This window comes from Platalea leucorodia (assembly GCF_965183815.1).
Source record: "Platalea leucorodia genome assembly, chromosome: 1".
Taxonomy (NCBI): Eukaryota; Metazoa; Chordata; class Aves; order Pelecaniformes; family Threskiornithidae; genus Platalea; species Platalea leucorodia.
Window position 1 is genome coordinate 152,528,590 of NC_138823.1, and position 14,295 is coordinate 152,542,884.

Consider the following 14,295-nt stretch of genomic DNA (forward strand, 5'->3'; position numbering starts at 1 on the left):
ACTAAAGTGAACTTGGCTTCTATACAGTTACAAAAATCTGACAGTACAGAGTCTTTTGTTACAAGGAAGGACATTTTAAAAAAATAAGACAAGGTTGCGTACTCCAGCGTGGCAATGAGCAGAAGCATGACTTCATCGACTAAGTTGCACTTTTAACTTGAAGGGCTAACATTGGCTTTAAACAATTCTCATTCCCTGTTGCTTTTCAAAAGCTTTGGATAGCCTTTTTACGTATCAAAGATCAATATATTCCATCACCTGATTAATGTCCCCACTAAGGATCCCTCTGCCACTGAGACCATTTGGACAGTGCTCTCTTCAAGAGGCCTCAAATCTTTTTAAGACTGTTAAATTTAAAACATATTAATTGGTTTGGAAAAATCACCTGGGATCTAGTTTGTATTATGGAACAAGTCTAATCTAATAACTTGGAAATTTCTGTATGGAAAAAAGAGCAGCCACATCCTTCACAGATAGCTATTCCTCCTATACAGCATATTACCACAACAGCAGCCTGAAGGAGCAAAGAGACCAAATCTAAGCTGTACCTTCTTTTGAGGAAGATCTCATCACACTAGAACTAGCCATAGCTGTCCTGGGAAAGAGACTCACAGCTACTATTATCATAAAGTTCTCAAAATTAGAAGTTTGCTTCAGATCTGATAGATTTTTGTAGCCAAAGCTTCAGTGCTCCAAATTATCAGGTAGTGTAATAATGTACATTTTGAACTTTTCCCTTGTAATCTTAGGCCTCTCGGCTAGCAGCTCCCAGTAGTCATACATCACCATTTGCTCCGGAGTGGTGATAAACTCTCCCCATTCCACCACTCACTTCCTCAACCTAACATGTAATACGTCACTCTCAGCTATATCTCAGCCTTTCCATCTTCGTTTATATTTAAGCAGGGAAGAAGTGGCCTCAGTTGCGTTACACAGGGCAGACAGGAGCAGGGTATTGCTGACTGACTGCCTTGCCTGGTTATAAAGGTCATGACATTTTCATACCAGAAGATTAGAACTCAGAAAGAAACTAAACCATTCATATTAGCCCGCTGTGTTTGAGTGGAAAACACCCATATGTGGAAAACACTATCAGAGCTAAGAGAAATGAAGGCCACTGACTGACATCGAAAGCAACATAAATGCAGCTTACAGGCAGCAGCCAGGCATGTAACTATAAAAATTAAGAATACACATGAAGTCAACTTGATATGAGGCATATTTTCTCCAAGATCTCCTCCAACTTCTGAATTCAAAGATGGTAAATCTTGTTTGGCAATATCAAGAGCAAATGCTTGACCACTTTTCTGTGGATTAAATAGCTGGCATTATGCTGTCTGATAAGAAGAGATAATACAGTATTTTGCCAGGGCTTTTAATTTGCATTGGAGTGCAGCCTTATTAAGTGAATAGCAGTATCAAATGCTGATTAAGATATGTCACGATGCTCTCCCTTGTCTGTCCTTCCCCCTTTACTCCCTCTCTATCAGAACCTTTCAGGTCACTGAGACAGAACAAGTATTTGGCCACAGAAGGAAGCTCATTTCTGAGCTGGAGGTCAGCCCACATCTCCTGGTTCTTAATCCAGTGGACCATGCTTCTTCCTTTACCACTATTCATTATATTTCACTTGTCACCACCAGGAACTGCCATATCCTCAACCGCCTGCCCATGCTCAAGAAAATCAGGAAATTAAGACATACGTGAAGCACTAGGAGTCATTACATCACTTATTTTACTAAATAACATTACCCTGAAAATACAGCCTTCATGATTCAAACACATACCTGATTGTTGATGGTATAGTTAAGAACTTTATACCATTCATTAATAAAGCCATCGTTATCAGATTGAATTAAGAGCTCAGTTCCTTGGCGTGTTTTTAGCTTTAAAGAAATAAAAACAGATATCATCAGAATTGATAAACACACTGGAATTAAAAAGTGAAATTACCTAAATCAAATTAAACTTCTCCCTGGCATAACTTTTAGATAATATATAGCCACTCAAGAACACTTAGCAGTGAACACAGTAAGTAACAGTCTGATTAAAATTTAAAAGCATATCCCTTACAGACATATGAAAAATGGACATTTCTTGCAGGTACTAAGATACATCTACATCTAAGCAGGAAGAAATGTCAAATTCAATTAAAGTTTCTGATTTTAAGGAAAATTTCTTAAGTCATTAATGAAAGTACATATAATTCTGCATTTAAATAAAATATTTCACCTCAATAACATTCTTTTTGCTGGATTTGTCCTTTGAGGCCCAGTCAATCAATGCTCCTTTGAGATCCACTGTAAATTCTGGCTTAGACTGATTGACACCAAACTTCTGGAAAAAAAGGAACAACGATGACAAGCTTAAAAACAAACAAACTCCTAAAAGGTACACAGTCTTACAATCTTCTAAATATAACATACATTATTTACAGTCTCTACAACTTGTCCCAAATACAGTAGTTTGCCACAAATCAACAGGCACAATACCAGGAAAAGAAAAAACAAACAACAACTACAAACAAAACACCCTTTAAGCATGCCTATTAAAAGCTGCTCAGCTTAAAGCCCTTAAAATTCCGTAACTTTAAATGCCAACCAGATTCCAGCAGAGCTTTTTTTTCCCCTATCACAAATGGCAGAAGTCCATACAGCATTTGATTGTAGCTTGATTTTAGTCAAGATAGTCCCAAACTTTAAATAAAACTGGCTAACAAGTAACTGAACAAAAAAACCCCATTCTGTCAGTTAATCAATGGTTGTATATAAAACCAAGAATCAAACCAGAAATAGTAGCTTTTCTAGATAGGAATCACATCCCTCCTGCACTGAAAGAGGACTTTCAGTTTTAACATTTTCATATGTATTTTTTGTGTGTATACACACACACACACACACACACACACTTCCAACAATGCTTTTCACGTTATTTTATATTTTGCTGTAGTGCTTCTATTGCAATACAGGAGCATATCCTAGCAAGCAAACAGAACTCAATTTCACTGTCTCACTACTAAACAAAGAGCAAATGAAAAAGTGATTAGAACAAAAAAAAAAAAATTTAACCCACAAGCAACCCTTCAAACAATTTGGAGGAAAACACCAGGGAGCTATTTTTACCTACTACTTTCACATTTACACTAGGTATCACAATTTTTAAAATAAAGTACTTTTACTGGGGTTTCAACCAACACCACACAGCTTTGAAATATTATTCCTTAAGGAAACCAATTCAGTGACCCATACAAAATAAAAGCTCTCATTGTTAGCAAAATAAGTAAAACACAGAACAAGGAAAGCTGTAAGTCACTTGGCTGTAGCATAGAAATTTAATGCTGTAGTTCTAGGGGAAGCTTGTAGCATCTGATCCGTCAGAAAGGTTCTTTTCTGTTTCTTTAAAAGTCTTTGATGTGCGAGTGCTGTTCGTGTGACAGCTCTGGGGGACGAAAGCCCCAGGACAAGCTCCTTGCTGCGAACATGAGTTTCCAGCCTGTACAAGAACAGCCATATCCAAGGGGAGAAAAGACGGTTCAGAAAACAGAACTAATCTGCTGCTTCTGATTAAATTCCCAGCATGGATGTTAATTAATGCTAATTGTGTTTTAGAAAGGCTGTTTACCACTGGAAAATCTCCCCGCCTTGAGTCCTAAGGGCAATTAAGTTCTGAATGGAAAACAGAATCTTAACTTCTTTATTTTACACGTGAAATATCAGAATTGAGGAATATTCCTAATTTACCCAATGCCAACTAGCACGTGGTGGGGGACAGGGGAACCTTCAGCTTTCTAACTTAATTCTCACATACCTCACCCAAGAACATTTCTTATTAATTATAGCAGAGCTTTTGAGAGAGGCCCAGCTCAGCAGTGGGGTCCACAGGACCGGGAACAACCTCTGGGCCGTTATGGCTCTTGCAGTTGTAGGCAGCTATGCAGCAGCTGCCTGTTTAAGAGAGATTCACATAACTGCTTCACACACAACCGAAGTGCCCCAGCCACACGCTTCCGGACCGCCTACAACAATCTTGCTGCATATTGGGGGGGGATCAATTTATAGAATTTGGCACTGGAGAGAGCAGGAGGCTAGTGCCAAAGTCCTCCGCAGGATCAGAGGGGATTCCTTAAGAACACCACCCAGATGATGCTGAGAAGCAGAGGAGATGACCTGTTACAGATGAAATCAAGACATAACAACAAAAAAACGTAACAGTCACTGCTGTTTTGACCAAAAGGAGAACACTTCAATACAGCAGCTTGCTGAACTCCCCACCTGACAGATCACAGTAGTACCTCAAACACCTCTGCACTCTACCCATGTTTTTGGCCTGAATCCCTTCATCATTTCAAAGAAGCACAGAACAAACCAAAAACTAGAAGCTAAATTTCTCAGAGGGGAAAAAAGTCTTCCCCCACTCCTTCGCACAAGCAGTGCCCAAACCGCCATGTGAGATCCAAGGATGAGGAAAGCCCTGCAAACAATCCAGCCTCTCTGGAAAGCTCCTCTGATATACCAAGGTATTATATACTCATCACAAAGTTAACTTCGTTGTTCAAGGAAATTCTAAGTTTAGCATTCAGTCTCTCCTATGAGCTTTCCTGTCAAGGTTCTTTTCTGCTCCCGCGTGGATGAAAATGAGATGCCAGCAGCCATTTCCCTCCTTGAAACCTTCGAGGCACAAGTCCTGTACAGGGCTGGTCAGACGCCCTGCACGCGAAGGTTAGCTAAAGGCAATCAAACCATACTGCAAGCACGTAGGTTTGGTTGGGAGCAGTAAAAAGAAAACCTTTCCCTTTAGCATCTGCTGCCACCTAGACTTAAAGTCTGCTTTCTCAAAACAGAGTGCAGTGCCAAGTCAGCGCTAGTCGGGATAAACTGAGTTCTTACTGAGCAGACACCTTATTCTTACTGGATTTCTCTTTTGAGCTGTCTGGGAAGTATAGAAAGGACAGCAGCACAAGACAGAAAGAGGGAGAGGTCTACACATGGCACTGCCAGCTGCCCTAGATATGAAGCTGTCCTAGAGTCACTTCTGACAGCTTTTTCTACGAAAAAAGCGTAGTCATGGGGTGTGCTTATGATATTTCTATGGCAGAGATAACTTCTACTTTTTTTGAAAGAATGGAGGGGGAGGTGCTTAGTTCAGACATAGTAGATGCTGTGTAGCTTAAGGACTGCCTTGAAGATGTGTGCTGACACCAATAAATAGAAGGCCTTTTCAGTCTTTTCAGGAGTTTTCTCCAAGTCCTGGAAGCCTCCACAGGACAAGCCACGCAGTCTGTATTGTGATATATTCCAGCATTTTTTGGAAATAGAACTGGGTGTTATTTATGGGAAGACTTTGGATGTACAAGTGACACCTGCCACTCTCATAATTCTGTTTCTAATTAGAGTGGGATAGAACATTTTAATTTCAAGTCCTCCTCATCCGCCCATGGACTGCAGAAATAGAGCTGAGGAGACTGATGCTCCTTTGTGGCTGGTAAAGCTGTGAGTTCTGAAGTTCCTTTAACAAAACCAGAAAAATATATTCTTTATCGTCATAGCAAAATGATGGAAGTTTTTTGAAGCCAGACTCCGATAGGAGTATTTGCATTCCAAATAGTTTTCATGACAATCATCTGAGCTCCTGTATAATCAGCTGTGCAATACTGATGAACTGTAGTAATGTACATGTAACATCCTTGGCTATAAACGCAGTGGTATAACACAGTAAACAAGAGTTTGCCCAGATGAACCTTGAAGAGCATTTATTTCCTTGATGTTTGAGAAGTTCACCCACTTTTGGTTTACCACCACTGTACCTGACACTGAGGACATGCGCCTATTACAGGAGGCTGACAGATGAATCTTTCTAAGCAGTTACCATTTGCTATGCTTTATGAAGCCCCAGCACTAAAATTTGGCAATAGCTATTACAACTCATTCACACCAAAAGTTGAGAGACCTTCTTTCAACAGCTGCAAATTTAAATTTCTGTGAAAAGATATATTAAAAAAAAAAATAATCCAGATTTCCTTATAAAAAGTAACATTTTACAGGATACCAAACTGTGTACAAATTATCTCTTCCAGGCTTCCACATAAATAGCAATAAATCTGACAGACAAAGAAAAGGCAGTTGCCTCATTTTTAGCACAAGGTTAATTGAATAAGCCTACAGTTACTCCCCTCTACAGGGGAAAAAAAAAGAAAAAATTAAGGTACTGGTCATCAAAATGGTCATTCTAGAAGCCTCACGAATCTTAACTAAACTCAAAACATATAAGCTCTCTCTCCACTCTTCAGGAAATACAAGCCAAGATACCAAAATAGTTCTAAACATCACCAACACTTTAAAATCCTCAAGAAGTCAAATTATGGAAACAGTACTTTTAATGTCTTCAGCATATGATTTTTTCTCTATGAAAGCTTTAGTCTGATTCTGATAAGAGTGCTGAGAAAGCGATACTAAAAAACAATTATACAACCAGTCAAGCCTGTTTGTTTCTTCTAAAACTAGTATCATTATCTAAATTCCTGCTCATCCATCTTGAGCAACAAGCTACCATATTAGCTACCAACATTTTATCAGTTTCTGATAGGCAGCATTTCTATGCTTGGCATCTACACTTCAAAACATGACTAAACACAGGTGCTTAAGTTTTTTTATATATATATATATATTTATATATATATAAAAAATATGAGTCCTACAAATTTACATCAGCTTTCTGTATGTGGCATATAACTAGAACATCCTTGAGCTCCTTTCCTTTCAGCTTTTTATGTGTAACATTTACATTTTTGGGTATTACAATTATAGCTAGAATTAATCAACAGCATGTACATCATTGTATCAAAGGCACCACAGGCACCTTACAAGCATCCCAAATTAGCTGCATTAGAAAGAATTAGACATAAAATATCTGTTAAAAAACTGACCACATCATGCTGTTTATTAGTCAAGACACTAGTAGTTCAAGTAGTAGGCAAATTTGGGATTATAATTCTGGCACTGATGAACCAGATACTCTTTCTGCTTTGTTCCATTAGAACAATTACAGGATTATTGCAATACATTTGTGTTAATTTGCACCGTGGATCACTTTCAGAAAACAGCAAACAGGATACACAAGGTGTTATAGGAAGTGACAAAACTTAAACCTTGGAAAAATTCAAATTTACTTTCAAGGTTAGCGGCAAATAGCCTTACAGTGACAAGAGGCATGCAACAAGAACACATACAGTGATAGCTGAAACTTGGGCAGAGTTTACATAGGTGACAGCAGGTCGACGACTGAGAGCATTTTTCCAAGAAGAAAGCAGCGAGAGCAAGAGCTCAGGAATTGAGCGCCCTTGGCAAAATGACTTGATGAGAAAAAGGAAGAAAAGTGATGAAGTCACAAAACAATGCACAAAGAAAAAAGATATGGTTATATCAATCACTAGACGAATGCTAAACAAATATTCTTCTCATAAGATGAAGAAGAAATGTAATTCTCAAACTGTTAGACTTGACTTCACCTTATTAAAATACTGATACAGATCAAAGTTTGAGAGGTGAAGTGGAATTTTTAACACCTCCAAAAAAATCTCCTGCACAGAGAGGAAAAAGAACATGTGCTGAGTATTTAATTATGTATTTACAAAGCCAACTGCATGTATGCAGGTATACAACACAAAGCCCTTGAAAGATGTTCTCCCTTAATATTTCCAGCTTCACTTTGTTCTGTTCATACTGTTGATACTTATTTTGCTGACCTTACCCCAATACTTGGCAGTACACATACCTGACAGTCTCACACAGAAATATTGTGACTATGATACTTTTCCTCACCTTATATTATCAAAGGAATTTATGCCTCCCCCCCCTCCCCCCCATCAAATGATTGTATTTGAAAGGTGTAATACAACTTATACTAGTATCCCTAAGAAATAAGCAGCATTGCATGCCTATCTTTTATGGATAATTCATCTGGGCATACATTCATTCATAACAGTATCATACATTCATAAACAGTATCTTCGTTTAGCACTGTGTGTTTTAAGATATCAACGTGTAGTTAAAATAATGGGGTTTTTGATCTACAGCTACATTTGTATTAAGAGTATTAGTAGCTGTAATCAAGCTTTTGGAACTTAATTCGTTACTCAGGCAAAATGTTTTACTTTCCAAACATGCATATTTATACCTATAAAATTAAACTACTTTTTGGATCCTTAGCTATAAAAGTAAATTGCAAAAGTTATCAGTTTCAGTATTAGCGTGCTGTAAAAATAATGGTATTCTTTGTGCACTGAGACTAAATATCAAAGCTCATCTCAGAATGGTTAGGAATCTTCCATTTTATGAAGTAAGGTGATGAAATTGAACTTGACTAAACAACAGACAATGGCTGAAGGGCATGAAGGAAAGTAAGGGAACAAGTTTTAAAACCTTCCAAATCCCAGTACTTCCTGCTTCAAAGCTTACCTTTTAAGGTTCTTCAATATTTCTTCAACATACTTTGTTATAAAAGTTATATTAAAAAAAAAAATTCACAAGTTCTGTTCATTTTCTCATTGGCAATATTTTTCTCACTGAAGAATAATGGTTATTATATTTACCTAGTGTTGCAACGTTTACAGGTGGGAAAGTCAGTCAGTAACTTTCAGATATATGCAAGCTCCTATTCCTTTTTCTGTGCTTTGTCTCTGATGTGCATCACATTCTCTTCCCCTCCGCATATATGGTGTGAGCAGACCTTAGGTCACCCAGTCCACTTTCTACCAGACAGCACAGTTTACCTTATGTCATGCCTTTAATCTTTATTCTTTTTCCTTCCCTTTTCTTTTCCTTCTGCTTGACCATCTTGCCCAACTTGACTCTTTCCATTCTCTTCTACCCCAATGTTGTTATTTATCTGTCCTCACCCATTTTTTTCCAACCACCCCTTCTACAGCAGCAGAAGGGCCAAAAAGATGTTTACAGCTCTGAAATGAACTCAATGCTTCAGAGAAGAATTGTCAACACCAATTCACTACCCAAAAAGAAGCACAGCAGGAGAAAGTGAGCCAAGTAGAAAGATCAGGAAAGCACAGCAAGATATCATATATCTGTAAGATGCAATTTTGCTGGAATTTGCATGATAATACACTGGAATAACAAATACTGAATCTGACCTCTTCAGTTATTACAGGAGATCCACACAGTTTAACATCAGACCTCCAAAAGTAGGTAAGTAAGCCATAGATAAAGAACCATTTCTATACCTATTAATGTAGCAATGCAGCTGAATAAACATAGCCAATTTATTTATAGTGCTATTAAACTAGAGATGATATAAAAACTGAATAATCATCCTCAGTGTCACGTCTCCCTTTAGGTCTTCATCAGACATCAACATAGACACAAATACTTGTCGTGCACTGTGCAGATATAAAACAAAATATGGAATCCAGCAAGGCGAAGACTAAATGATAAGGCAACAATGCTACATTATTCAAATAGTCCAATGCAACAAGCTAAGTGTCAGACTATTTTCTTTATTACATGTATCACATTCAAAATTACCTGGAGTTTATGAAAAAAATATCCAAGACAGTAAACCAAACAGTTTAGACAAACACATTAGTAAGGAACACAAAAACATTTGGCCTGGAGCAAAAACTTCAAGCTTACAGGGCACCTGAATACCTCTCTCTCAGTTTCTTACTTACCAAATATAAAAACGTTTCTGAAATATAAGAAAGTACAACTGGTTTTCTTCTCATTCTACATCATAATTGTTACATTAAACTAATGTCTTGCTAACTTACGCACACTTATTTTTTCTAAATTATGCGTGTATATCAGTATCTAAGCCCTACAAATAAGAGGGCTTTAATTCATTTTGCTTTACATGATTAACACTTAAATGAGGGTGGGGGTTGTTCCTGAGCTTACCCAGCCAGTTCCACTTCCTTGGGTTTTAGTGAAAAGCAGTGATGAACCTTGTAACACTGCCCACGATGACATCCAATTCTTTCTGTAAATATTTGTAAACAAACATAAGATAAATTGACTTTGAAAGTAGATATTTAAACCATCAATCATTGTTGCCCAGCTGACCTGCATGTTAATATACTTAACCATATATATGGTCATTAGTGCCATCAGTAAGTCTTAATTGCTATCATATTTGTAGAAGGGAACATATGTTAACAGTCCCAGCCTGACCATCAAAGTCTAAATCAAACACAGCTAATTAGTAGTGGAAGCAGTTCACCAGGAGAAACACCATACAATTATAATTTCAAAGGGGCTTATCTGGAACGCTCAGCCTACTGTGTACTTAGTAGATTATGCCAAAGTACTGCATAATTGTGAAACTGATTGATCACATCTAACTGGGATGCAACTGTGCCATGTTTATGTAATAAGCTCATTTACATTGGCAATAAAATACTTGCTACACATCTTAAAAATGCAGAAAAAGAACAAATGAGTTGTTCCAGCTGTCTATTTGCTTTTATGCCTGAGTATCCATCCTCTTGAGGTTAAAAAAAAAAAAAAAAAAAAAGAAGTCTTGACAAGCCCTGACAATCTATTCCCATTGCCCAAACATGAATTATTATTCAACAGCTCTCAAAGTAACACGTCGCACCCTTCTGCACAGCAGCCCAGTAATCCAGATCAATGATTCCAATAGATGCAACGTAAATGGTGGGAGTATACTGTACCAGTAGCAGCTTACATCAGCCGCTGTCCACCCTTTCCTACCAAGCTCTTGGGAACCAAACTGGGGGTCAGGCATGCTGCCCAGCTGCACTGGACTAGGGCAGGGTGGCTCTGGAATATCAGCTGGGTGCTGACTATTTAATCCTCAGGAAAAGCATGCTTCATGTATCAAAAGTCTGGGAAACACTGAACTAGATATAACACGGGATCACTCCTAAGATTAAATTAAAAAAAAAAAAAAAAGAAAACGGTAAAAAGTAAACCTAAATTAAATCTGAGGACGTGCCACACTTATGCAGTATTTAACACTGACTCTTTGCGAAACACCAGAAATGTAAGTTAGACAGCATTACTTGATTATACATTATGATTTATAATATAAATGCCTGCCTGTGAGGCAGAGAAAGAAGTTAGAAATGAGGTCGTTCACCTACAGGGAGACCAACGCTGGGCGACACATTCTGCTTCAAACCCTTCACAAGTAGAGTGAAGGAAGAGTTAGGGAGCACGATGTGCGCTCCTTGGAAATTAAAGGAGATAAAGTGGAAGTCTGAAAGCCCCTCTTACACCAATTCTATCCAAGGAACAAGACAGGCTATAAGCTATATAGATTTTCTCTTAAATAAATCAATCAATCCCATTTTAAGAAGCTGTCTCTCATCAGTACACCTTCATGAAATCACTGCCCTGTGTGGAGCCCTGGCATACACGAGCCTCTGGCTCTCTGAGGTCCAATATCTCTAGCTCACTGGGAGAAACACATACTTTGGGATAAGGAAATGCTGTGTCCTACAGGAAAACCTCTAAGGCAAATCCAGACAAAAAGCAAGAAATTGCAAAACCCAGTATGCTGTCCTAATATAAAAGATAACTCACACAAACCCGTATGCACATGTACTTCTAGAAGTCCAAGACTTACCGAACTTTCTTCCCGTTTTCTGTAATTTTTGTCACATTCAATAACCCATACTTCTCTTGACCCTGTAAGATACAGTAAGACATAACAAATATTAAAAAGTCTGCTTCTATTGCCATCACAGCACTGAATTCAATCCCCCAAATAATCAATTTCTGGCAAAGAGCCATCTCTGCTCATGTTCTAACTTCAAGAAACTGTCATAAGTATATTTAAATATGCAGAGATCAGCAAAATCAAAATTCCTCTGGGAAAGTACCCATTACTATTCAGAGGGTAAAAAGCTTTCCTCCTTCAAGGCCTAGGTTCTTTGGACAAACCAAACTAAATCATCTGTGGTACTAGATAGTGGAAATTTTAAATGTAAATTTATAATGATTTGTGTAATAGCACATTCACATTTGTGTCCTTTACTTAAAAAGGCGACGGCTGACAAACAAACAGCCTAAATTCTCTGACAAAATTCTTCCAAGTTATTTTACCATAATTGCGTATTTTAAATAAAACATGGTTGAAATGCATAAAAATATTAACGTATTCATTTCAAAAACAGATGAGTGAAACATTTCTTTGATGTCTTATTTCTTCCTATCCCCAAGCAAAACATTAGAATTTAAAACTACTTAGTTATGTCTTGCTGATGAAAATCATTTATATTGTTAGCCTCTGTACAAATTTGGAGATCAGTCAGTGAATGGTGGAAAAAGAACACCGTTGAACAAGAAGGGTATTTGCAAGTTTCAGGTACTGGAATTAACATTTCTAGTTTGTGTGCAAAAATAATAAAATATAAAGGAATGTTTGAAAAATATTCTAGGATAAAAAGGAAAACCATCAATTTATACCATTTGTGATTCTCAAGATGAGGTAACAAATTCTATCATTTTCTCCTGTCACCCCAGCCTTGCCCTACCAGTGAATAGTGCTAGAGGAATGTTAAATTATTTTTTCTAATGAATTCCTTTTCAGTAACAGCTTGTAACAGTTCCTAATTTAAGAACTAAGCTATTAGTTGAAACAATCAACTAGGGAAAGGATCCAAATTAGTTTTATCATAACAAAAATGTCCTCAATTCTAGATCCAACAAAAATAGAAGATATATTCTCTCCAGCATTCTCCTCTAAATCTCAAATTTAAGTGGACCATAACTGCAGAATACAGTATCAAAGAGAAATTTTTTGCTGGAATACTGTGACAACACTCTTACCAAAGACATAGTTCTGTTTTTCATGAACCTTAAAAGTTTTGCCTACATGTGTCAAGCACAGCACATAAAATACAAAAAAGACATGTTTTCAAGGAGAATAGTGTTTAGCTGGTGGTTCAGATGTTGTTTCAGTCCAATGGCAACTGCTACTCTTAATTTAGTATGCCCATTGGGCTAGAATGCTTTCCCAAGCCAGCGATATATACATTATTTTCCAAACCTGATATTTTCAATAGAAGAAATGAGTCGTTTCCCTCCCCCCACCCTTATTAGCCCATTCTTTAGATCACTATTTGAGATCCATGCAGACCACCACTAACAGTCCTGTGCATTGCAGCCTTCTAACAAACCTTTGGCTTTAGTAAGTGGAACCGCCTGTCACCATCTTTCACAGTGACTGAGCAACACACACCCACTTGCTCAAATAAATTATGGTTTTAATAAATTACTCATGGTGGAACCGGTGGGAACGCTCCAAAGAAGAATTATTCAGAAAAAGTATCATAATGCCCTACTTAGCAGCAACGCTAGGGGGTACTAATGGGAAAATTAATGTAATCAGGGAAAAGTAAGTGGAAAGCAAGTTAAGGATCAAAATACACAAACATTCACCAGCTTTCTTTGCAGTTTTTAAATCCCAGGGGACAGCTAAAGAAAATAGATTTTTTTTTTCTATTATCTAAAGCAGCAGTAAGTTCTTCTACAAAATACAATTTTAATAATTCAAGGTCTGAGCCATATTTAAAGAAATTAGAATGCATGCAGCAATAATTGCTTGTGTGTAAGGCTATCAACTATACTTGCTTAATAAACAATGTTTATTTTATTGTGGAAAACTGTTTGAAGAGTTGTAAGACTGGATTAGCATGAATAAGCCAGAGAACTATTTCGCTGCATGCAGAGTAAGAATGAAACAGGAGAAGCTGTGCCTTTAATGCCCTGAGCTACCTACTGAAGTCCTGCTAAAATTGATCAAGGCACATATTTCAATGCTGTTGTAGTACAGTTCCAAAAAAAGTCATTTTTTTAATTATTTCCCACTGTTTAAAAAGCAATGGTCACATTTAAAAGAAAAAATTAAGCAAAAAAAAAAAAAATCTGTTAAACATTCATAACAAGTTTAACAAGCTAAGTTTTCCTCCTAGTAGTTATTCTACTAAATCAAAAAGACATAGTTTATTTATGCCAGGTCCTCTACTTCTTTTCAAGGAAACTGAAACACAAGTAAAAAAAAAAATAAAAAAAAAATGAAGATATCAAATACTACAAACTATTACTGACTACTAACAGTGAGAGATTCTGTGGCAAGGGGGAGTTTGTTTCTGCTTTTACCTTCCAAGTTGCTAGGTGGGAAGACACAACTGTTGGAAGAAGTAAACTGAGTGCTATGTAATTTGACATAACTTTACTCCACAGTGCATTTTTAACTTAATCTCCTATCCCCAAGCTGTATTTAAACCAAAGACATTCATATTTTTTCTGAAAGCACAGT

General features: G+C 37.3%; 1 protein-coding gene across 7 annotated transcripts in view; it reads right to left on the reverse strand.

Annotated features, from left to right (window-relative positions):
* The window catches only part of ARHGAP12 (Rho GTPase activating protein 12), a 79,366-nt gene that overhangs the window by 9,358 nt on the left and 55,713 nt on the right, over positions 1-14,295 (reverse strand). For 4 of the 7 annotated variants that reach the window (XM_082305413.1, XM_082305412.1, XM_082305411.1 and 1 more), the window contains 4 exons: positions 11,599-11,660; positions 9,906-9,987; positions 2,233-2,337; positions 1,788-1,886 (listed from right to left, as the gene is read on the reverse strand). In XM_082305413.1, the coding sequence (XP_082161539.1) occupies positions 1,788-1,886; positions 2,233-2,337; positions 9,906-9,987; positions 11,599-11,660 (348 nt within the window). The remainder of the gene's footprint in view (positions 1-1,787; positions 1,887-2,232; positions 2,338-9,905; positions 9,988-11,598; positions 11,661-14,295) is intronic. The other 3 variants (XM_082305410.1, XM_082305408.1, XM_082305414.1) reach the window with 1 other exon arrangement.